The sequence below is a fragment of the Phodopus roborovskii genome, unplaced genomic scaffold (genome assembly GCF_943737965.1).
Source record: "Phodopus roborovskii unplaced genomic scaffold, PHOROB, whole genome shotgun sequence".
In the NCBI taxonomy this organism is placed as follows: domain Eukaryota; kingdom Metazoa; phylum Chordata; class Mammalia; order Rodentia; family Cricetidae; genus Phodopus; species Phodopus roborovskii.
The window spans coordinates 482,368-507,713 of NW_026125856.1; the positions used below are offsets into that span (position 1 = coordinate 482,368).

A 25,346-nucleotide genomic window follows, 5' to 3' on the forward strand; every position below is an offset into this window, starting at 1 on the left:
ACTCCATGTGTAGAAAATGTTCAGAAAAGTGCCTGGTACAGGGCACATATGGAAGTGTTAGCTGCTACCACTTTCAACATGGTAATTACCCTAGTTGGTACATTTATTAAAATGAGCTAAAACTGCAAACCACCATATCACATGAAAACCCCTTTTATAGAACCCACTCGGAGAAGAGGTATTTGCGATACTAAGCCTTCATGTAGAACTGTGAGCTAAGTTGCAAATTTCTCACCATTAAGGATCAAACTGTGAGCTAAGTTGCAAATTTCTCACCATTAAGGATCAAACGAGACAACTTTGCCAATAAAGCTGTTGACAGCAGGTTGGACGAGGTCAAGGCCTGGGACAGGTGTGAGAGGAGGCTGTGCTCCATGGATGACCTGGTAGGGTAGAAGGTGTACCGCAGCTGACACCAGATACTTACTGAGAAGCCTCACTTGCTCTTTGACTTGGGAGCCATGGCTTTGAACCTTTTACTTTGTTTCCATTCCTGTTTTTCTGGGTTTTTTGATCCTCCTTTAAAAATTTATGATATTTTTCTATGTTTTATGTATCTTTTTAAGTCACTTTAAATCCTGTCTGGAACAGTGTATAAATAAATATCTTTAAAACCGATCATATCTAATTACTAACGTTTGCTTAATATTTATGCTTACCAGTCTACATCTATGCAAAGAGGTACGGGCAGTTTTCCATCTGGGCAAGAATACTGATTAGATTTCTCAAATTTCATAGAAAGATGTCAAAACAGCCATATGCTCATATATTTTCCAAAGCATATGGTTAATAATAATTAAAACTAAGCAGCTAACAATATTGGGTTCTTATTCCAGGCCACACACAATGCTGTGCCTTTTACTCATGATGCATATTTGAATCCCCACAGCCCCCGGCAGGAGTTCTGATTGCTGTTGTTTCAAGTGGGAAAACTGAGCCTCAGAGGTCAAAAATCTTTTGTAAAGTTCATCAACATAAAATGTCATGAAGATACAATTTGAACATAGGCAGCCAGGCGTCAGAGCCAGTGCTTTTAAGCGCAGTTCTTTGCTATATTGTCCTTAATTAGAAATCTAGTCCATCAGAACTCCAAGTCCTCATAAGAGAGGCTATTTCTGTGTTATAGAACATTCGCTGGTCCTGGAGATCTTACCTCCGTGTTACCTTTGTAATTTTCCCCTTTCCCTCTGTACTACTTCTGTGCTCGGAACTTGTTTCTTGTAATGTTCTCCCAGGATGTATATCACACACTCTCAAACTGATACTTTTCCCAACTGTTTTGATGCTCTAAAATACCTTTGCCTTGCCTGAGACACGTCAGTGTATGCTGTTGTCAAAAACTAACTAGTCAAGCTTCTGTGTGTAACATGCCAAGTTCCCCACACCTTCTGCCCCTTTAACACCCTCCCTTTATAATTTGTCAGGGTTATCACTGTAGTACTTGTTATAGCATGTTGTTTTATGCCTCCCTGCTTTTTCCTCTTGATGGAAAGCCCTTGCTCTCCTGGTGAGCCAGCTGCTACCTATTAAACTTACATTCAGTTAATGGGTTCCTGCTGATCGTTCTCTTCCTAGTCTGCTTTTCTCCCCAGCTGAGTTAGAGGCTCCAACTTCATATTCTCACGTTACCATGTGTACGCATGCATGTGTGTGTAATCAGCTTTTAGACTTTGGAGACTTTCTTTTTAAATCATTGATAATTTTGCTGTGTGTCCAGTGTATTGTGATATTTACTTCATTACTGTCTGTTGTCCCTGTCCCACTCCCGCTTGACCACCTTCTTTTCCCACTCTGGCTCCCCTCTACTTTCATTTATTATTGCTGTTATTATATCTTGTGACAGTAGTCACAGCTGCTGTGTGTAAATGATGGCAATGGGTATGTTATAGCCAGAAGATGAGTCTTCATAAAACTATTCTCAGTTCTTTGACTCTTTCAACCTTTCTGCCCCTTCTTCCAGGCCTCAGAGGCAGTGGCAGAGTTGTCCCATTTAGGACTGAGCACTCAACACTCACTTCTCAGCACTTTGGAAATATATGAGTCTCTGCATCACATCACCAACTGCAAAAAGAAACTTCTCTGCTCTGGTGTGAGAGTAACACTAATATGTGGGTATAAACATAAATATTTAGGAGGTGGTTTAGTTACATTTAACAAAACATCAGTATTACATCCCTCACTAAAGCCCGTGGTCTCTCTAGTTAGAGAGGCTTTTGATCAGGTTCACACTAATAGGCATGCATTTCTTACCATGGAGCAGGCGTCAACTCTACCTAGAAAGTAGTTGGTTCTGCCCTTAATAGACATGCCCCTGTTGCACTTACCTGGGAAGTCATTATTGAATCATATAGAGGTCACAGCTGGGTAAGACCGTTGATGATTTTTCTCACCCAGCAGCCTGCTTAGCACCTCCCAACACCATTAATGCTAGCTTGTGGCAAGTATGCTTCCAATTTAATTCCATCTTAATTATCCAAGTGCATAGTTTTTTTTTTTCACCAACAGTGTCTTGTCTGATTCTGCTGAGCAACCAAGAGCAATTTGGGAGAACCTTTGGGGGCTCCTTGAACAACAATTCATGGGAAGTTATCCTGCATTTGGCACTGGAACTTCATTTAAAAAGACATGGCCTCTAAGTACAGCATTATATACCCAATATGGGTATATTTTTTTCTTGCTTATTTTTTTACATGATTATATTTTCAAGTGCTGCTTCTTTGTGAACATGGGTTATGCTTTGTTCCTTTAGCTTGCATGGTGCTTAGAACATAGTTGGTGCACTTAGTGAACATTTTGTTCACAGTGCAGAATTCAGAACTCCAAACCTGGGAAAGAAGTAGAAATCATAAAAATATTCAGAAGTAATTACTAGGATAGTACAGGGTAGTCTCATGGAAAAATCTGTGGGGCTAGATAAACATAATTACAAATCCAGGAGGCAGAAGGGGGTTGAATATTCATAGATAATAATTGTGATAGTGCTTTTGATTGATCTCCTTCAGACATTGCTGTTGTCCTAGCAACAGTTAATGGAGTTCACTATGGAATGCACCAAAAAAATAAATAAATAAATAAAAGATTAAAAATAAATAAATAATGACAACAACAAAAAACCTCTTAAACTTTTGAGATGTCAAATCTGAAATCTGACAGTTCTACCATTTGAATCTGTGCTAAGTTTCAGTAGTGTAGACTAGATAGTTAAGGCATAATGAATGTATTTATTAAACACTTCTAGAGGGGGGATCACCCTAAAATGGAAAGGAACAGTTGATACAGCAAGCAACACAGTATTCCAATGTGGACATTATATTGCAGCTAGTTCCTTTGTGTGTAGCAGCATCCAGACAGGATTTCTGCAAGCACTGAATCCCTAGAGGCTAGCTGCTTGTCTACCCCCATCCCCGCCTCCTTTTTATATTACCACATTTTCCCTTCCCATATCTCCTTCCATCCTTCTTCTTTTCTCTTCCCCATGTCCTTTTCCTCTTTTCCTTGCCCTACTGTTTTTTGAGACACAGTCTTGGTATGTAAGCTGAGATTATCCTAAGTTGTGGTTCTTCGTTCAGCCTTGTAAATGTGGAGTGAAAGCTTTCTTTTCTATGTGGCATGGTTTTGTTTGTTTGAAGTTCTAGAGATTGACCACATCCTCTCAACTTTTTGTCTTACTTTACCACACTCTAAAATCAAATCTATTCTTTTTAGATTATCTATTTTTTATTTTTTGTTTTTATTTATTTTGCTTATTTTACATATCGATCCCAGTTCCCTCTCTGTCCCTCCCTCCCTCCTTCTCTCCCACCCTCCCTTGCCCCCGACCATCCTCCCATCCCACCCCCCACCCCCACTCAACATGTAGGGTGATGCCTTCCAGGAGGGGTCATCTAAATCTGTCAAGTCATTTGGAGTAGGGGCTAGTCCTTCCCTCCTGTCTCTAGGCTAAGGGAATATCCTTCCATAGGGAATGTGCTCCCAAAGTCATTTTGTGCATCCTTTTAGATTATCAAATAAGTAAACCCACATGGGCACTGGATTTTCAAAGCTTAAGAGCTACCTTTCACCCATGTTTTGGGATCTCATACAGGTAACAGGTACTAATTGTGAGTGCTTTACAACAATCTGATTCAAATATTGTCATTTTCTTGGTGACAGAAAGTAGAGTCCACGTTGACATGTGCTTTAAGACTGCACAGAGTTCTATGCTGCATTATGTGTACCAGAACAACCACACTGCAGTCACCGGAATGACTGACTGTTTCCTAGTTAACATTACCTTGCATGTTTTTATACAAGCAGATTCAGAAAACATAGGGTAGGGATTTATAAGAATGTTTTCCCTCAATTCTCCTGTAAGCAGCTTTTTCAAGATTTTTGATTACTTGCCCTTATTATTTCAACTTTAACCCATCAAATTTGTACATTTATTTAGTGCTGTACAAAGAGCATATTATGAAGCATGTAGAAATAAGGGAGAATGAAATGTAAATATCATGAAGAAGGCTTTAACATTTATTAAAAGTAAAAATATTTTGTACTCATTTTGGTGAGAGCAGTGATATTATCTGCTTTTACTATATTATGATGATGGTGGAGAGAGATAGAAGGTTTATGTGAGTGAGGGTATGTGGGGAGGAGCAACCTTTGGGAGTTAGTTTTCTCCATCTACCTTGTCTCATTTTTGCTGTTTCTTCTGTGCTGTGCACTGCTTACTCTAGGCTAGCTGGCTCTGTGTGCTTCTGGGCACTTCCTTGGTCTCTGCCTCCATCTTGTCATAGGAATGGCAGATATGTACCACAGTATCTGGCTTTTTATATGGGTTCTGGGGATTGAACTCAGTTAATCAGGCTGGTATGGCAAGTGACTTTACCTAGAGTGCCATCTCACCAGCTCCAAGAGCAGTGATTTTAAACAAATATTTAGTTTATCATTGGCTTCTTGAAAATCTGATTCTAACCAATGTTCATTTTATATTTGATTTTTTTTTCACAAAATGCATGCATGCATCTAAAAATGAAATACCTTGTTAGATATATTAACTAAATAACAATGCTCACAATTCCAGGTATTCATTTTGCTATGATTTTGCCTTCCAATCTCTGATCATGGTGCAGTCTGTATTTTTTTAACAAATTGTGAAAAACTTCTTGAAAGTCTTTATTTAGAGGAACATGGGTTGGAGGGAGAAGAGGGAGGTGAAATGATATATAGTTCATAATTTTCATAGATGTGGTACAAGGCTATAAAATTACATAAAGGAATATTTAAAATCTAGCTCATATTGTTCTCTATTTGAAAAACTTTTACATAAACTATTTTAATGTCTTAATTAATTTAAAACTTCCTAAAACCCTATACACATTTTGTGATGGTAAAATCCATGATTACAAAAGAAAGTTTGTACATTTAATCTTAAAAAGTAGAACTAATATTATAAGATATAATTGATATATAATAATCTACATGAAACTAATAATCATAATATTATATAGAATAATGTAAGATAATGTACATATCCATTGCTTCTGCTCCTGTTGTAGTCTGAATGTGTTCTCCAACAGTCACATGTTGAGAACTTAATCTTCATGGAAACAGTGTTGGGATGTGGGACTAGAGGGAGATGTTTTTATTATGAGGTCTCCACCCTTAGTGATGGACTTATGACGTTAGTGTGGAAGTGGGTTTGTTAAAATAGTAGTTGAGATCTCTCTTTCTATACCCCTTCCTTTCTATTTTGTGCATGTACTTTGTGCATGTACTTTCTGCAATGGGATGATTGAACAAACAGGACCTTCTAAGATGTGTGAAGTGAAATGAGTCAGATTCAAAAAGATAAATGTTGAATATTCCATATTCAGAATCTGAATTTAAAAATATATAAATATATAAGGGGAACTGTTTTGGAATAGGAAGGTTATCAGTGTGTGTATGTGGGGAGGAGGTAAAAAAGGGCAATGTGTAGTGAATATGAACAAAATACATTATCTACACTGTTCTAGTTTGCTTTCTATTGCTGTGATTAACAGCATGACCCAAAGCAAGTTGGGGAGGAAAGGGTTTATTTTCTCTTATACTGTATTGTTCACCATGAAGAGAAATTGGGGCAGGAACTCTAGGCAGGGACCTGTAGGCAGGAACTGATGCAGAGACCATGGAGGAATTCGGCTTACTGGCTTGCTCATTAAGGCTTGCTCAGCTTGCTTTATATAGATCCCAGGACCACCAGCCCAGGGGTGCCACCACCCACAGTGAGTTGGGTTCTCCCACATCAATCATCAGTCAAGAAAATGCACCACAGGTGGTATGCCCACAGGCTCTTCTATTGGGGACATTTTCTCAATCAAGTTTTTTTTTCCAAAAAAGATTCTAGCTTCTGTCAAACTGGCAGAAAACTAGTCAACACATATTTATATGAAAATATACTGAAGCTACTTAAACAGCCTTCATTAAATTATATCCACAAGGGTTGGGTTATGGCTCAGTATATGTGAGGCCCCTGGGTCCCTTATCACCATAAAGATAAAATCAATCAGTAAAATAATTTATAAAATTATAAATAATATTTTAAGCCCCTAAATTAAAAAGGCTAGATATTATACCCCAATGTTAAAGTTTCCAGCTCCAGAAACATGAGTCAAATATATTTTTAAGAGTTATTTATTTATTATGTATACAGCTTTATGCCTGCATCCATCCAGATGGGGTACCAATCTCATTACAGATGGTTGCCAGCCACCATGTGGTTGCTGAGAATTGAACTCAGGAAGTTTGGAAGAGCAGCCAGTGCTCATAACCTCTGAGCCATCTTTCCAGTCCCAAATATATTTTTCTTTATAAAATTATCCAGTCAGTGGTGTTTTGTCATAGCAGCACAAAATTGAGTGAGATATAAAATTTTCTTTGTACTCTGTTGTAATTTTTGCTTGAATAGGTAGATACATAAAATCCTTCATTAAGTTGTATCTACAACTCAGTATGTATGAGGCCCTGGGTCTCTTATAACCCCATTGGTCTTCCTTTTCAAAAATAGTTTTTATTTTTATGTGTATGGATGTTTTGCCTGCCCATATATCTGTGTACCATGTGTGTACATGGAGGTCAGAAGAGAACTTGTTGTTATGGATGGTATGAGCCAATATGCAGGTGCTGAGAAGCTAACCAAGATGCCCAAGAAAAGCAGCAGCTGGTGCTTTTAACTACTGAACAATCTCTCCAACCCCTCATTCTTCCAACTTTTTCATGTTTGAAAAGGGTTTTTATGTCTCTCCCAGTTTTAAATGATTGATTTTATTTTTAATTATGTGTGTTTATGTAGTGTATGAGCTCATGAGTGCAGGTGCTTGAAAATACCAAAGGTATCGGACTCCCTGGAGCTGGCATTCCACACAGTTGTGATCCACTGACATGAGCGATGGGAATTAAAATCCAGGCCTCTGTAAGATCAGTAAGACCTTTAACAACTGAGCCATCCTTCTAGCCTGTTTGAATAATATTTCCTGTGATGTAGATTTTAAGTAGATTGTATTTTTCCTTTTAATATCTTAGAGATGTTGTTTCACTGTTTTCAATAATTGATTTCAATAATTAATGTGCTTTCCTCATCTCTGTATATTGGTATGCAATGTACCTTTGTCCCCTTAGTCTAACTTTTCTTATTATTTTTGATTTTAAGTGTTTTGACTATGGAATGTTACATGTCATTACTTTGTTAGTATATTATTCTTGAAGTTTGTTAAAGCTTCTTATATCTGTGAACTTAACAGTACTTTTCAAATTTCTTTCATTATTTTTCTGAACTTTTTAGTGTTCCTACTTTCATTCATTATTCAGAGTATTTACATGTATACCAGTTTGGAGTTGTCCTGCAACTAGTAATATTTCTTTTATACTTTTTTCTTGCTGTGCATCATTTATCATGTCTTCATGCTAATGGAAATGTCATGTTATGTATGCTTGATCTCCAACACTGTAGTTTTATATTTCTAGGCTTGACTTCACTCTTTTATTTTACAGATTCCATATCCTACTTGAGTTCTTAAACACATGAAATGCAGCCATAGTAGCCATTCTTAATGATTCCATTAATTCCAATATTGGAATTTGTTGAACATTTTTAATTGATCTTGTTCCATATTATGCACTGAATTTTCCTGATTTTTGGTAGGTCTGTTAACTTTTCATGGGTACTAGATATGGATAAATTTTACTTCATTAGCTATTGTGTATTTTTATTCTGTAAACATTCTTGAGCTCTGTTTTGGGACTTATTGAAGCTGTTTGGAAGCACTTAAGTTACTTGAAAATAGATTGATCCTTTCAGGTTTTTCTGGTTAGATTTGGTAGGCAGGTTCAGAACAATTCATAATGTAGGCCTAATTGTTTCCCACTACTGAGGTAATAAGACTTAGTTCTGGAGCCAGTGGTTAGTGAATCATGAGGTTTTATAGTCTGGCTATAGAAATAGACACTGTTGCTCGTATTACTTAAATGATAGGCACAGTACTTTTGAATCCTTTCAGATGGGTCACTCCATGACTTACAGTACTTTCATCACAGGGATGCCTTGGATTAGTTGATCCTTTGCTAAATGCTTGAAGGAGGCCTCATGTAGGCACTTGAAGGTTTCTTCTTATGCTCTTCTATCACATACTCTGTCTCAAGAACTCTGGCCACCTAAGACTTGCTCAGCTTCTCAGACTTCTCAATCTGGGAAGCTTAGTAGGGTTTTCCTGGTTTCTTCCTCTATACTTTGGCCAGAAAACTCACTTAAGACAGTTTGTTAGAAAAATGACAAGGCTCACCCCATGTATTCCCCATCTCATAGAGATCACAACCTCACATTGCCTCATATTCAAAATATATAAAACACAATTATTGTATGATTGTGCTTTCAGGCAGGGAAGATACACGTTCTTTGTTACTTCATCTTGAATTTTGGTAGAAGTAAACTTTGGCAACTCTCAATGATTATGACAAGTTTGTAGTTCAGTTTAAGTTGTCATCTTTCAAACATGTATGTACAATCACATTATATGTTAGACATTACCAAATCACCTTTAAATAACTATGTTCAAATGCATGCAGAATATGGCATCTAGTAATGTAGTCTCTCATAACAAACTAGTGTCTGTAGTAGAGCTAGCACTGGTGGTGTAGGTATGGGTGAGATGGCCCTGAGGGCATGAAAACAGGAAAACCAGTCCACCCCTTGATCCTTGCTGCATAAGGTGAATTAGCCAAGGCAACACTGGAGAGCTTGCCCTGGTGGTGAGGATGGTGGAGACCTGGCTGGCTGACCAACCCTGCACGTATGAGTTGGCCCAACCCAAAATCCACCCCATCTGTGATCTGCTGAAGCACATGGAGGGGCAGGAACTGCATAAGCTGGAGGATCTCCACAACCCAGGGTAACAGCAAGATAACTAAGAGGAGTCCCAGTAAGGATGCATTACCAATAGTGTGAAAGAAAGCAGAGGCCTCAAACCAGACTAATGTCCCTTTGCAATAAACACTGCCAAATAAAGACTATGGACTAAAGCATATACGGTGTGACTCACTGTGTCACACATTATCTTCCATGATCAGATTTTTCTTTTTCTGTTTTAAATTTTATTTTATTTTATTTGGGGGGATTTTTCAAAGGCAGAGGGCAGATCTGAAGGAATGGGGAGATAAATGGGATTGAGATCCATGATGTGAAAGCCACAAAGAATAAATAAAAAGAAAGTTAAAACAGTGTCTGTGTATACCATATATTGACTTAGTAAGAGTAGTTTAATGTAGGGCTTCATGGATAAAGTAACATCCTTTCAAGAAATCAAGTTCCTTCCTTTATGTTTAGTAATATTTAATTTTTACCAAAATTGTTCATTGTTCTTTGGTGGGAAATGACTGTTAATCAATTAGAGTTGACATGTAAAACATAATGTAATTAGCACTTGTAAGCTTAGAAAAATATTAACTATCACCTCAGCCTTTTAGCCCTTGAGCATTGGTCAGTTTTTCAGAAATCCTTTAGTTATATGTAAGGATATCAGTGTGATTTCTTATTTTAAAAAGGTTGAAAGCATCACATACTATCTAGCTAGAGTTTAATTCGTGATAGACCCATATTCTTTAAAATCAAATGAACATTTTTCCAAAATGCAGTAGAATCAGAAAAGCTGAATTTACATATATAAAGTGATGACCCATGCTGGTGTAGCTCAGTGGAACACTAGGTTCCCTATAATGAGTGAGACTTATTTATTTACTTATTTATTAATTTTTAAAAATTTATTTATTTATTTTTCTTATTTTACATATTGATCCAAGTTCCCTCTCTGTCCCTCTCCCTCCCTCTCTTCTACCCTCCCTACCACCCTCCCTTTCCATCCCATCCCCCCTTTTATAAAGTCACTACACATCATCTCCATGTTCACATAACTTCATGCACTTCATGTATTTTAAAACTCACTTAACCCATACAAAATAATCTCAGGTATGTAAATCCAGTTTCAAAATGTGTAATAAATTTTTACAAATAAAGAAGGCACTAGGGAAGTGGTGTAGCAGTTTACACAGAGTCACATAGTCCAAGTATTTCAGACCAATACCCACACTGCATCAGGAAAACACCTGTTTTGTCTTATCTCAGCTCCATTACCACTTTTCAGTTTTTGTGGATCTAAATCAAAACACGTAAGTACAAATGGATCTCTGAGTGAAGACACTCATTGAAATCATCAATACATTGAAATCATACTGTAATGTCTGGTGACCTAAGCTCCTTGCTGTGTGAGTCCATATTCAAGAATTTCTTTCAAGGAAGTTATATCAGACAGAAGTTTCTAAGTTGAACCCAAATATTACTGTTTTCACATTTATAAATAGCCTCCATGTTTGAGAGAGAGAGAGAGAGGGTATTAGTGTGTTCAACAAATGTAGCACAATAAAATCTATTGGATTTTCTTTCTCCTGCAAGAGGTGTTTTCTAATTTGCATCACTTTTCATTTTTTGAACACCAATAGTCATTTTTAATTTAAGTGCTATTTAGGAAATGCATTTATCTGAATGACTTTCTAGGTAGGGTATTTCCTAAGGTCATATAGCTAATAAATGGTCACAATTTGCATCCAACGCTGTCTGATGCTACTATTTTCATTATTCATGCTGTCTTTTTTCATTTTCAATGCTATCTTTGGAATTTAAGATACTTTAAGATTGCTCCTTCATATAAGGGTATATATCTAGTCTTATTGTACTTGTTATGTAGTGTTCAGTTGATATCTCTGGGAGGGCTGCTCTTTTCTGAAGGGAAATGGATCAGGAGGACAGGGGAGTGATGCTGGGAGGAGTGGAGGGAGGGGAAACCACAGTTGGGATTTAATATAGGGGAGAGGAATAAAGAAAACAAAAGATTGCTCCTTCTCTTCTCAAAACTTAGCTTTATTGGAGTTAGAATTAATAGTTATACACTAATATTTCTTAATCTATAGGACCAGGGTACAGATCATGTAGAATTCTAAATATGTTCACTAAACCAAACTAATTGTTCAACTTGCTTATGTATTTCCTTTGAAAAAATATGTCAAATTTCTCTTCTGGTTGATAAATTTACAGTTTCCCCTTTACTTTGGTATTTGCATGGAATATTGTCCTCATCTTTAGCATTAAATACATGCGAATTAAAGAAGCTGCTTATTCCTTGTTCTGGGCCTAGGCCCAGAACTCCAAACTGGGAAAGAAGTAGAAATAATAAAAATATTCAGAAGTAATTACTAGGATAGTACAGGGTAGTCTCATGAAAAAATCTGTGGGGCTAGATAAACATCCTTTGCTACATAGCAGGTTTGAGGCCAGCCTAGTTTATATGAGAGCCTGTTTCAAAAAATTAAAACCAAAAAAATATTAAATATATAAACCAGTTTAACAGTACAAGAAACTTGATTTAAGTGAAATATATCCAGTTGGAAGCATACTTCTCAAGCACACTTGGAATATTTACCTCAAGAACTAATAATGTACTAGACTGTAACATAAGTCTCAGTAAATGAAAAATCCTATTTTTCATACAAAGCACAATCTTTGACTTCAAGGAAATTAAATAAGAAGTTAATTTTAAAAGATATTTCTAATCTCAATACTGTCTGAAAATTTACCAGACACTTCTAATTAACTCATAGGTCAAAGAAGAACTCATAATGGACTAAATGTGTCTTTAATATCTTAGCAAATAAAACTGCCTTTTGCCTCACCTCCACCACATCAAAAGCCATTACCAAAGATGCTTGATAGATTTCTACTGTGTATGTAATGGCTTATACGCTTCATCATTGCCAACAATACTCAAGAGGCATATAAGTTGTCTCTAACCCATCTGTCCTCCCATTCTCCTTTATCAACAAAAGTACTCATCAGGGCTAGAAAGATGGTTCAGTGGATAAGAATGCATAATATTCTTCAGGAGGACTCTGGTTATGTTCTCAGCACCTGTGTGGAATGAGTCATAACTGCCTATAACTCCATGACATCTGATGCCCTCTTCTGGTATAACCTTGTGCCTGCATGCACATCACATACACACACCCACACACCTGGAAAACACCCATTTTAATATGGTAAAAACTACTTGCTCTGTAAAAACCCTTACATGTGAATAGTGTTCTCTTTCTCTGTCTCTTTCTATCTAGCCTCCCCTGTCTATGTAATTAGATACTTCTGTACGTTTTCATAGATTGGATTTGCAGTTCCTTGATAGCATGTAGCACAGAGTACTGTGTTCATGTGTGTAAATCTCTGAAAGGCAGGGAGTATGATTTACTCATCTCTGTGTCTCCAGTGCTTTGCAAAAATACTTCATAGAATGGTGTTCACCAAATGTTCATGAAATGGGAGAAGCTACTCTCAAGTGTAGGGCCAATGAAAGTTTTTGGGAGGTAGCAGGGGTGGTAGAATCTTTTGAAACATTATAAGGAAGCTAACTAAATTCCAGGAACATAGCAACTGAGCCTAAACTGATAGTCCCCTTCAATGCAGAGACCCCTGCCTTATTATTTGGGTTAATAGACTTGGAACTTGAGAACACAGAATACTAAAGTTGGATTTCAAGGACGTACTTTGTGGAGGGAGACTTTGAGCCAGCTGTTTCTATGATCTTTCTGAAGATGCTTTTTCTGAATGACCCAGCTGTTTCCCAGAGTCATGAGTAATTTCTAAAATAATAATAATAATAATAGTAGTAGTAGTAGGACATGGTTCAAGGGTGAAAGTAGAAATGGTGAATAGATCAGATTCTTTTACTTTGTATCTTTAGTTTGACTCAAGGAAAGAGGTATCCCAGGGAAAGGTTCTAGGGCTGTTTGGTTATTTTGAACTGTAATGTTCTTTTATTTCAGATAACTCTGGTCACTCTCCTTGACCAGTTGCTCTGAAGAAAGAAGATTAGAGAGTGGAAGATAAAGAGTAGAAGACGAAATACATCATGTCGGAGATACTAGACCTCTCTTTTCTGTCTGATATGGAACGGGATTTGATCCTCAATGTTCTGCAGAGAGATGAGGAACTCAGAAAAGCAGATGAGAAAAGGATTAGGTAAGTGGCCCAGAATTGTTTGCATTTGCAGGCTTCCAACCAAGGGTACCCAGGCTCTCCCATTGCTTTTTCACTGACTGTCGGAATTAGAATATGATTTTACAGCTCAGTGGGGTCAAGCTGGGCTCTGAGTTTCTCCCTTTTACACAACCCACTAGTCTTACTCTCAATGCCTCAACTTGTGCTTCTCTTTTGGGTCTTGGCAGGCGACTGAAGAATGAGCTACTGGAGATAAAACGGAAAGGTGCCAAAAGGGGCAGCCAACACTACAGTGATCGGACCTGTGCCCGATGCCAGGAGGGCCTGAGCCGTTTGATTCCCAAGAACAACACTTGTGTGGGTTGTAATCATTTAGTGTGTCGAGAATGCCGCGTTCTGGAAAATAATGGCTCCTGGCGGTGCAAGGTGTGCGCCAAGGAAATGTGAGTGTCACACTTAACCACAGCACAGCATAATAGAAGGGAGACGAGTCAGGCTGTAGTGTGATTTTTGTTTTCTCATCAACTTGGTTAGTTGAATGGCAGAGGTCATTACTTATAATCTAATCTTTCCTTTTCTCCCAGAGAGCTGAAGAAAGCAACTGGAGATTGGTTCTATGACCAGAAAGTAAACCGCTTCGCTTACCGAACAGGCAGTGAGATAATCAGGGTGTCTCTGCGCAAGAAGCCTGCAGGTATTGATCCAGACTAGAGGCTGTCAGGGATAGCTAGGCTTGTGTGGAATCAAGCTGCAGTCTAGCCAGTGGCCATTTAACTCCAGGGGCTCAACCAGTTTGTGGGAACATAAAAGAAAAAAAAATGTGTCTGTCTCATCAGCAAGTGTGTGTTTTGGGGGAGATGCTTTTGGGTTTTTTGTTTGTTTGTTTGGTTTTTTTTGTTTTGTTTTTTTCAAGACAGGGTTTCTCTGTATTGCTTTGGAGCCTAGTTCTGTAGACCAGGCCGGCCTTGAACTCACAGAGATCTTCCTGCCTCTGCCTCCCGAGCAGTGGGATTAAAGGGGTTTGCCACCAGCATGGGGCTGAGGGAGATGCTTTGACAGTTGTCTCCCTCCTTGTCCTGGTTACTTCTACCCTGCCATGCTTTTGTTTTGAAGCAAATAAAAGAGAGACGGTGGGACAGGCCCTCCTGCAGCAGACACAGATGGCCGATATCTGGCCAGGAAGAAAGATCATTCAGGAACAACAGAAGGAACCCAGGTAAGAGCCAAGGACTTACTATTGCTCAATTTTTCTATTAGTTTCACTTAATTTTCTAAACTAATAGGCATTATTAGAGGGAGGTTGGAAAATACAGGTAAAATCAAAGAAGGAGAAAGAAAAAACAATCTTGATCTGATTAGCCCCACGTAAATAACATTTTGGCAAATTTATGTTCTTTTTTTATTTAATTTTATATAACAAAGTCCAATTAAATGAAAACAAACATTTATACACAATATTTGGGAATTTGGGCGTCGTTCTTTCCAAACTACTTCCTGCTGGTAAGGGGTGCTGTCATGGGGGATTCGAAGAAGATTCAGAAATCCTGGCTGTAGTCTGTAGGGCTGCTTTGTCCAGCTGTTTTGAATGTAGGATCAGCTTGTACTCTGTTTCAGGCGGTCTGGTGTGATCAAACCACATTAGTCTGGAAGGAATCCACATCTTTTCATTTTCTGTGGAAACAAAAATAGAAATCCTTTTCCCCAGTAACTTGTTCTTCAAGTTAAATTTTGGAGTCAAAGCATTTTTTTTAATTTATTATTTTACATGTCGATCCCAGTTCCCTCTCCCTCCCTCCCTCCCTCCCCTTCGGCCCTCCCTCCCCCCTTCCCTCCCTTTTACCCTCTCTGCCCTCTCACATGCACTCTAAACACCCTCCCCTCCCATCCCCCCACCACAATTCCATATGTAGGGGAATGCCATCCAGTTGGGGTCATGTAGATGTGACAGGTCCTGTGAAGTAGGGACTAGGGCTTCTCTCCTGTCTCTAGAATAAGGCAGTTATCCCTCCATGGGGGATATGTTTGCAAAGTCCTTTTGTGCACCAGGGATACATCCTGGCTCCACTGTCTGAGGTCTCTCAGACTGCTCAGACCTTCTGGCTGAGACCCATATTTAGGGGGGCGCCGAGGCAGTCCCCTGCTGGCTTCCCAGCTATCAGTCTAGTGGCCCTTAGCTCCTCCTTGTTCAGGTAAGCTGTCTCTATGTGCTTCTGCCACATGGTCTTGTCCTCTCCATCTGCTTCTGGGTTCTAGTTCGACTCAGTGTTTATGTATGGGTGTTTGCTCCTATTTTCAACAGGCATTAGTTGAAGGCTCCATGGAGAAGTTAGTTGTTGATCTCACTCTCCGGGAAGGGCATTTATGATAGCCTTTCCACGGAAGCTGAGATTGTTAGTTGGGAGCAGTCTTGTAGTTCTCTGGACCTTTCTTTGTGTTCAACTTTATCTTCAAACCAATATTGGCTCCCTCTTTTATGTTCTCTCTCTCTGTCTCTGTCTCTCTGTCTCTCTCTTTCCTATCTTCCATTCCTAACCAGGCTCAATCCTCCTGGTCGCACATGCCTTCCTCTCCTCCCCCTCATTTTCTCCTACTTCTCTCTCCATTCGCTGTCCTCCCCCACTTCACCTGAGCTCTGGGGGACTTGTCCCTTCCCAGTTCTGTGAGGGACTTTATATGAATCTCTTAGAATACACCTTGTATCCTAGTTCCTCTGGTGATGTGAATTATAGGCTGGTGATCATTTGATCTAGTTCTAAAATCCATATAGGCATTGTTAGAGGGAGGTTGGAAAATACAGGTAAAATCAAAGAAGGAGAAAGAAAAAACAATCTTGATCTGATTAGCCCCTTGTAAATAACATTTTGGCAAATTTATGTTGTTCTTATGCTGCACTGTGCTATGAAAAAGAAAGCTATTAACTCTTAACAACAATGCATCTACTTAAAAAGTTATGTGTCCATATACAGGCATGTTCACATGTGTGCAGGTGCTTTCAGAGCCACTTGACCAGGGTACCGGGAACTGAACTTGGGTCCTCTGCCAGAGCAATATGTATCTTTAATTGTGGAGCAAATTCATCTCCCCAATCACTGTTAGCTTTCATCCATACTGCCCAATCTTTTCTTTAATTCTTGCTGTTGTTACAAAAAATATTTAATTTTTTGCCATGCTTTGGGATGTGTTCTTTCTGTTATGCAACCATAAATCATCAGACTTTAAAAATTGGTTTAGTTTTAGTTTCATATTTATAAGAATTCTTCTCTACTCCCGAATTCTTTACTGGCTGTATTTCTCGGTTGTCTAGATTTCATCGTTGGGAAGTTGCTTCAAGAAGGGTTTGTGATGTTTATTGAATTCTTTCATGTTCAGAATGCCTGCCCAATTACCTTTGTACTTGAATAGCATCATAGCTGAGCATTACAAACTTGAGTTGTGCTTTCTTCTTTCATACTATTGTAGATGTAGCTCTGTTGTCTTCGGCCATTGAAGAAGGTCACATCGGCATGTTTACCCTTGTAGGTAACTTTGTGTGTGTACATGCACAAATGCACATAGGTGTGCATGGGTGTGAGAATTTGTGTGGATGTAGTTGGATTTACTGGAAAGAAATACTTCTCCATGAATATTAGTAACAAGAATGTAAGTCAACAATGATTATCCTGAACTATTTTTCTTCATAAATGACATACTCTTGATATTTTTTTTCTGCATGGTTGGAATTTTTCTGTACCATGTCCTTAAACATTTTCCTGTTTGTTAGTTAAGGGCACCACCTCAAGGATATTGGATTTTATTTATCCTCTACTTCTGTAATGTGTTTTAAAACTTTGTGATGCAAGAGCAAAAGAGAGAGATGGAAGCAATTATCTATGGAGACCCCAACTTATTCTTTCCCTCCATGCTATTTTGGTTTGAGACATTATTTTTCTTTCTCTCCCCCCTGTCTCTTCCTTCCCACTTTCTGACTTTAATTTAATGGTCTGGAGAAATTATCTTCTTTAGATTTTAGTTTCATTTTCTTCAGCTGTTCTATCATTTTTGTAGTTTTAACATCTTGCATTTGAGCTCATGCACTTCATCAAGTCTACATTATGCTTATGAAAACAGAATAAAGTATATTTATGCAAACTAAGATGGCTGTGGCATTGTTAGATGGTGTAAATGTGTGGAATTGTCTGTATGACTGTTTTTAAAGTCCTTTACTTTCATTTTTAAACTTAACGTGTCTATAATATGATATTTTCAAAACAAGTCCTTGGATGGCATAAGTCCACAAATCAAAAGTCTAAAAATCCCCTATATTTAAGAAAACAAAATATCTGGGGAGGCTGAGAAGATTGGCCAGTCAGTAGGAATGCTTGCTTTGCAAGCACAAGGACCTGATTTTTCAATCCCTAAATTCCATGTAAACCCCAGGTATTATCATGTGCCTGAACCCACTGCTTTATGTGGAAGGAGGGGAAGGACCACTGAGACTTGGCAACCAGCCTAGCTCTAGGCTTGGTGGAAGACCCTTTATCAAAGGAATAAGGCATCCATAAAGCCAACCCTAGATGCTACAATACTGACCTGCCAGGAAAAATACAGCCACTCGTGCAATAGCTAACTGCTCCACAGAAAGAATTCAGGCCTGGTATTGTAAACCTGATCATAAGCCCATGGCTCAGCAGGACAGAGAGAGGCCCTAGGGAAAAGCCTACAACTGTTGTAGGGGTTATTTGAATCTGTAAATTGCTTTTAGTAAAAGAGTCAATCTCACAATTTGATTTTTCACGTATTGATTTTTTTTTCAATTCATGAACCTGGGAGGTCTTTCCATCTTCTAGTATACTTCTCAATTAATTTTTTCAGTGTTTAAGATGATCGTAGAAGTCTTTTTTATCCTTGGTTAGGTTTATTCCAATGTATTTTTTAAGCTATTGTGACTGGAACTGTTTTCTTTTTCAGTATGCTTTTCATTTGTGTGTAAAAATACTAGTGATTTTGTGTATTAATTCTTTATTTTGCCACTTTGCTGAAGGCAGTTTTCAGTTTTAAAAGTTTTCTGGTGGTGTCCTTTAGGGTCTATTATGTATACAATAGCTTTATTCACAATAGCTAAAACCTGGAAACAATTCAAGTGCCCACCAACAGGAGAATGGATAAACTAGCCACAAAGTACTTATCAGTTAACAAAAGGTATCATAAATGGATCTCAAAATACAAATGAGTGAAAAGCACAAAACAAAAATGTAGCATCACAGCAGTTAGAGACAGGGCAGAGGCAGGTGGATTGTTGAGTTGAAGGCTGGCCTTGTCTACATGGCAAATTCCAAGCCAGCTAGAGCTACACAGTGAGGCCACACTTCAAAAAACAAACAAACAAAAATAGAACAAAACAAAAAAGAGTACTCCCTTTATGAGTCTATATGATTTTGCTATATAAATTTTCAGAAAGTACAAACTAATTTCTAGCAACAGAACTAGATCAATATTTGCCTGGAACAAGAGCCTAGAAAGGAGAGGAGAGATTGCTAAGGGGCATGAAGACACTTTGGAGAGTGATTAATATGTTCCTTAACTAATTGTAGCAGTAGCTTTTGAAGTGCATATCTATTGCCAGAAATCATCAGCGTGCGTAATTAGGCACGTACAGCTGATTTGTGCCAATTAGTTAAAAACAGCAGAAAACTGCAACACAGGCACTTTTCCAACACCAGAGCTCTTCATTCGTTTTTCTGCTTGTGTGCTGTTTGACTGTATATATGTACTGTGATTTTATCAGATAGCCTTGGGTGCATGAGTCATCTGTTCCAGGTGATGAGGCCCCCTTATTCCTTTGTAGTTAAGGTTAAAAATGGCTTTTATTTGCTGAACTTGATTAAAGCATCTGACATCACTGGTCAGAATGCAATTTCTGAAATCTACTGCTTCTGGCTGTCTGGGACCTCTTGTCTCATTGGATTGAGAAGCCTCTTATTTATTATAAACATGAAAACAGATTGAGTGAACATAAGTGATTTTTACATAAAATTATGGAGCCTCAGAGATAATTGAATTCAACCCTTTTATTTTTATAGAAAAGAAAGCAGGATAAATGATTTACCTGAGATCATACAGATAAAGGCCAGGACTCCTAACCCTGACTTTATTTTTATTGCACAGATGTCAAATAATTGCTTTTTTGCCCTACGGTTGTTTACATCAGTTCAGGATCAGAACGTATTCATCTTTAGGGGAAAAAAAAAAGAAAAGAAAAGAAATACAAGCACCAAACACTCCATGGGCCATTGTTGAATAGTGTCTCTAGAGGAATGATTGTTTGAAGTTCCTTTTCATTTTGCAGCAAAGGGGATAAAAGAATGATTTTAGACTAAAGAAAAGAAAGCTAAGCACCTTGCTGTGTCTTGTGTGATAAAGCTGGTACGTTTCTTGAGAATGACCTCTGTTTCACCTTCTGTATACGTAAGAATTCAACTCGGCTCTTTCTGTTTGTTTGCACAGACCTATCTCAAACATCACCTGACAAGTGGGAAAGTTTATTCTCCACTGGCAAAGACATTGAGGTTGAGATAGTATAGATTTGGTTACCTTGTTTTTGTTCATTTATTTGCTAAATGTATGTGAAAGCTTACCATGTGCCAGATATTGTTTTAGGTACTGGGATACCATGGTGTACACAAAAAGGTCCCTTGTTTATAGATTGTGGATTTGGGAGTTGGGAGTACATAAAACAAATAATCAAATACATAGTCTGTCGAGTGTGATGGAGAAAAATTAGCTGGAGTGAAGGGATATGGAGTGCCCGGAACACGTGTATACATATGCTGTTTTTGTTAGGATAGTTAGGGCAAGTCTGAATAGTCAGGTAGCATTTGGAAAAAATGTAGGGGCAAACATGGAGAGTATTTGGAGAGTAGAACCATTGTAGACAGAAAACTTAGTACATCTAAAGAACTCAGAATGAGTTTGACACATGTGTAATCTGGATTTGAGTTGAGGGAGTGTAGGTATATGGAAACAAACAGAGAAATATATGGGAAGCCAGTCATGTAAGACTTTGTTGACCACTGTAAAGACTATGATTTGTGATTTGAGAGAGAGAGGATGTCAGAACCAATGTTATGATTTTATTGCTTCTTTATTGTTGTCTACAAACTGAGGTAAAATTCACATGACATTAAACCATAATTTTCAATTTTGTAAATTTCAATCTATGAGTATTAGGAATTTTAGGATGTTGTGCAACCATCAAAGCTATTGCTTGTCAGAACATTGCTATCACCCCACACCAAAATAAAAAAACCTTTGTAAATTAACTAGCACCTGCTAATTCTTCCAGCCCTTAATCTGTGTTCTACCTCTCTGTATTTGCATACCCTGGATTTACCATCTGAATGAAGTCATACAAACTGGACATTCTGATTGGTTTCTTTCAGTTAGCATAAAATTTTTCAATGTTCATCCATGTTGCTGTAGACACTAGAGTTTTATGCTCTTTATAGATGTACAATATTACTTTGTATTGCTATACAATATTTTGGTTATCCCTTCAGTTTTACATGAGCATTTGGATTCTTTATACCTTTTGGGTATTAAGAACAATGCTATGTGAGCCTGGAGAGATGGCTCAGCTGTTAAGAACACTTGATCCTCTTGCAGAGGACCTAGAGTTGGGACCCAGCAACCATTTAGTGATTCATGACCATTTGTAACTCAGGTTCCAGGTGATCCTGTGCCATATTACTGTCCTCTATGAGCACCAAGCATGCACATGGCACATATACATACATAAGGCATATAAAATAATACACATAAAATAAATGAGTGGATGAATGAATGAATGAATACATCCCGAAGAAATCAGGGAGTAGGGCTGTAATATTACTTCCAGGTGTGGTGTTTCAGGCCTGTAATAGCTTTCTGGAGGCAAAGGCAGGTGGATCTCTGTGAGTTTGAGGCCAGCCTGGTCTCCATAGAAAGAAGAACAGCTTTGGGATATTTAGAAAGTAGGAGATCTTAGTCTTCTGGAATGTAGGGTATGAAGAAGACTGAAGGGTGAAAGATGAACCTGGAGGCCTTAGAATGGGCAGATCATTAGAAGTTTCAAGTTATGCTACAGAGCCAGAACTCAGTTTCCAAAGAAATGGGGAATGACTTGACTGTTTGAAAAGTCTCCTCACATGGTTGAGGATACAGCTTATTGGGAGACCATTTGATTAGCACATGTGAGGCCCTAGGTGTGAGTCCCAGCATTGTACGATTGACTCACATTTATGTTCAAACAATTATTCAGGTTACTACTATGGATCAGAGGGAAAGATACCTATCCAGAGGCAGGAGAGTTCACTTCCAATAAAGCACAGATCTTGATTTTTATTCTAGTGTAAACACCAGGTCTTGGTTTTATTCTAGTGTGCTGTTTGAAGTGCCAAAGCTGAAAAGTGGAAAGAGCGCTCTGGAGGCTGAGAGCGAGAGTCTGGATAGCTACACGGCTGACTCGGATAGCACCTCCAGGTGGAGTTTCCCCATCTGTCTCACCTCTGCCCATGCTGAGCTCTCATCTTGTTCTCTAGCATCAGGATGCAGGTTTCTTCTGCCTTGAGTGTTCCTAGTTTCTGTCCTTGGGCTGTTTAGTGACTCTTTCTTCCAACCTCACCAGGAGTTGCTCTTTAGTACTTCAACTGCTGTAGCACAGAGCACAGTTTCCTGGGATGAGCTAACTGCCGCTGGATGCTGCCCTGTGGAGGATTTTACTACTGTCTCATAGGAAAGGGGGTGTGCGCGTTGTTGTTGTTGTTGTTGTTGTTGTTGTTGTTGTTGTTGTTGTTGTTGTTTTGTGTGGTGTGTGTGTGTGTGTGTGTGTGTGTGTGTGTGTGTGTGCAGAGTTGCTTGCCTGCTCTTCGCACTCCTTCAAGCTGACTCAGATGTGAAATGTGATGTCTCAGTTTGGTTGCTATTGTCATGGCAATGACTCACCTTCCTTGCTAGTGCTTTGGGGCCTGGCTAGAAGAGGAAGGGGGAAGACATGAATTAGTTCTAACTTCTGAATCTTCTAGGAGAGATTCTTTCGATAAATCTGGACTCTTCCCAGAATGGAAGAAGATGTCTGCTCCCAAATCTCATGTTGAAAAGGTAAGCTGCAGGCTATTGGTTTTACTTATCTCTCCCTTCCCATTTCCCACCTCCTCACACTCCTTCCACTCCTGTCTTCTTATCTCAAGTCATAGTTTAAATCAGGAATTCAACTAAAAATTTTATCTCAGATTTATTTGGAAACATTTCATAGGCCTTGGCTGAAATGTGTGTAAACATGGATTTTGTATTTATCTTTAAGTTTGTCAAGTCCGGTTAAAATCTGACCCATAAGCTCTTTGTGAGTACACTTCCCTCATTTCTTTGGTCTACCTGCTGGTCTTTTCCCATGTCCTTGCCCTTGTTTCTTTTTAGGAAGTTCAGCCAGGGAGCCAAAATGCAGTGTGTGCTGACGAGGGTGAAATGATATTCAAGAAGAACACCAAAAAAGTCCTGAGGCCTTCAGGTAGCCTTCCCTTCATGGCTACATGGGCCTCATGTTCTACATACTTTTGCTGGGCTCTTGGTGAGGAGCACAGCAGCCATCTTTTGATGTAAATGTTTTGTCTTTCATGCAGAATACACTAAATCTGTAATAGACCTTCGCCCAGAAGATGCATCACAAGAAAGTGGCATCTTGGGTGACAGGAGCAAATCTGTACCAGGCCTCAGTGCAGATGTGGTGAGTACTCTTACATTTCCCTTGGTCACCATATTAAACTTTTAAATATAGAGCTGGCTTCAGTACTCAGTTCTTCCATCTGAATTATTTAATTTTTTAGGAAAGGTGAAATGACCAATTTCTGGAGTAGTAACTTCTTGATACAAACATATACACACATACATATTCACATGAAACCTCAGAGATTTTGTAACCTATTTTGGTCTTAACTAAAGGAAAGACATTGGTTTTTGAACCTTTCTTTTATTAATTCCCAAGTCTCTGTTGTTCCAGGAAGAGGAGGAGGAGGAGGAAGAGGATATTGACCATCTGGTGAAGTTGCATCGCCAGAAACTGGCCAGAGGCAGCATGCAAAGTGGATCCTCCATGGTATGTTCTATGTATTTGTGCTTATATACACATTGGGTACCAGGAAGAAAGAAGATCCAGCCTCCCTAGTGCAGACTCAGGACCTAGTCGCTCTTCCTAGGTAAGGGGCATGTGTTTGTTTGTTCCTGTCCTTACTTTAGAGCTTAGGGGGCATGTGTTTGTTTGTTCCTGTCCTTACTTTAGAGCTTAGGTGCTCAGTGTAACTTCTAGATGACTGTTTGAACCTCTGATCTGGAGGTTCTCCAACAAGGGAGGAAGACTCTGCCCATTCTTTCACCACAGCTTTGTGAAAATTAGCTGTTCCTCTGAAAGGAAACAAACTCCATGAAGGAAACAAGCCCACACTTCTTCATCTGAAGCCACTCCCTATTCTCATGCTAAAGACATGCAGGTGGCACAAGAAAGGCCTTTGCCAGATTTCCACCAAGGTCTGGATAGGGTTCAATATGAAGCAGCCTCATGGACATTTTGGGGGATTTTTGATAATCAGGGCCTGTATCTACTGTAAGTACAAATATATCTATTTAGGTGAACAGATTTGGGAAGAAGAAGAGCTCACCTCATATACCTGACTGCTACCATAGAGGAGGGTGCCTTTCTCTTTCCAGTGGTGGCTTTCCTGCTGTTCTCAGTTCAGGCCCATCTCTTCCCTCTGTATATATCATTAGATAGAAGGTAAATAATTAAGGCCCCATTTTAAACTGGTAGCTAACACCACCTAGCCAATGTTACAACATGCATAACACACATCACAGATGGGCTTAGCTGTACCTTACCTCCTCACTCCTTTTCACCATTCTACACATGGGGAAAATCATCGATAGACTGTATAAAACAAGGGGGAAAGAGGCACTAAGTCTGTGTGAGCCAGGATATGAATACCTAACCCAAACAATTTTGGATGTGCAATTGGCACTGACTTACCCTCTGGATAAAAGACTATTGGCAGTACTGGCTCCTTGCGGGCCTTTCTGAGACTTTTGGCTTCATCACAAAGGAAGATGGGAGCAATCGGGGATGGGGAGTGTCTTCCTTAGACTTTTGTTATTGCTTTATCCTCAGAGTACCATTGGCAGCATGATGAGTATCTATAGTGAAGCTGGTGATTTTGGGAACATCTCTGTGACTGGCAAGATCATCTTTTCCCTAAAGTTTGAGCAGAAAACACAGACTCTGATCATCCATGTAAAGGAATGCCACCAGCTAGCCTATGCTGATGAAGCGAAGAAGCGTTCTAACCCGTGAGTGCTTCCGGCTCCTGAGTAATACTTTGGTTGGAAAAAGTAGACCTTAGAATCTGTCTGGATACTCTTGAACAAAAATTATCACTTCTCTGGGTATAAAGTAGTGAGATGTCATATACTAAAGAGCTTAAGGCCTGGGAAAAACAAGGAAGAAGTTGTTGACATATTGTTTCATTGCATGCCGAGCAGGGAAGTAAAGAAGGGACTTTGGTTGTCTTTCATTTCTAGATATGTGAAGACTTATCTTCTGCCTGACAAGTCCCGCCAAGGAAAACGAAAAACCAGCATCAAGCGGGACACCATCAATCCACTATATGATGAGACTTTTAGGGTATGTTTCTCAGCCTAGAAGGGAGAAGGTTTTATTTTGTTTTAATGCTTTTGTGGTGTGGCTGTGCCTCTACATCATGGGTAGATGACCATGCCTGTGCCTAGGGATTCACTGTGA

General features: G+C 38.9%; 1 protein-coding gene across 2 annotated transcripts in view; it reads left to right on the forward strand.

The window, feature by feature from the left end:
• Positions 1-25,346, forward strand: part of Sytl4 (synaptotagmin like 4) — a 48,175-nt gene that overhangs the window by 10,864 nt on the left and 11,965 nt on the right. For both annotated transcript variants that reach the window (XM_051178824.1, XM_051178825.1), the window contains exons 2-12: positions 13,375-13,570; positions 13,777-13,992; positions 14,134-14,243; positions 14,663-14,765; positions 21,944-22,045; positions 22,588-22,663; positions 22,979-23,069; positions 23,182-23,285; positions 23,559-23,654; positions 24,717-24,895; positions 25,127-25,229. In XM_051178824.1, coding sequence (XP_051034781.1) covers positions 13,461-13,570; positions 13,777-13,992; positions 14,134-14,243; positions 14,663-14,765; positions 21,944-22,045; positions 22,588-22,663; positions 22,979-23,069; positions 23,182-23,285; positions 23,559-23,654; positions 24,717-24,895; positions 25,127-25,229 — 1,290 coding nt within the window. In that variant the 5' untranslated portion in view covers positions 13,375-13,460. The remainder of the gene's footprint in view (positions 1-13,374; positions 13,571-13,776; positions 13,993-14,133; positions 14,244-14,662; positions 14,766-21,943; positions 22,046-22,587; positions 22,664-22,978; positions 23,070-23,181; positions 23,286-23,558; positions 23,655-24,716; positions 24,896-25,126; positions 25,230-25,346) is intronic.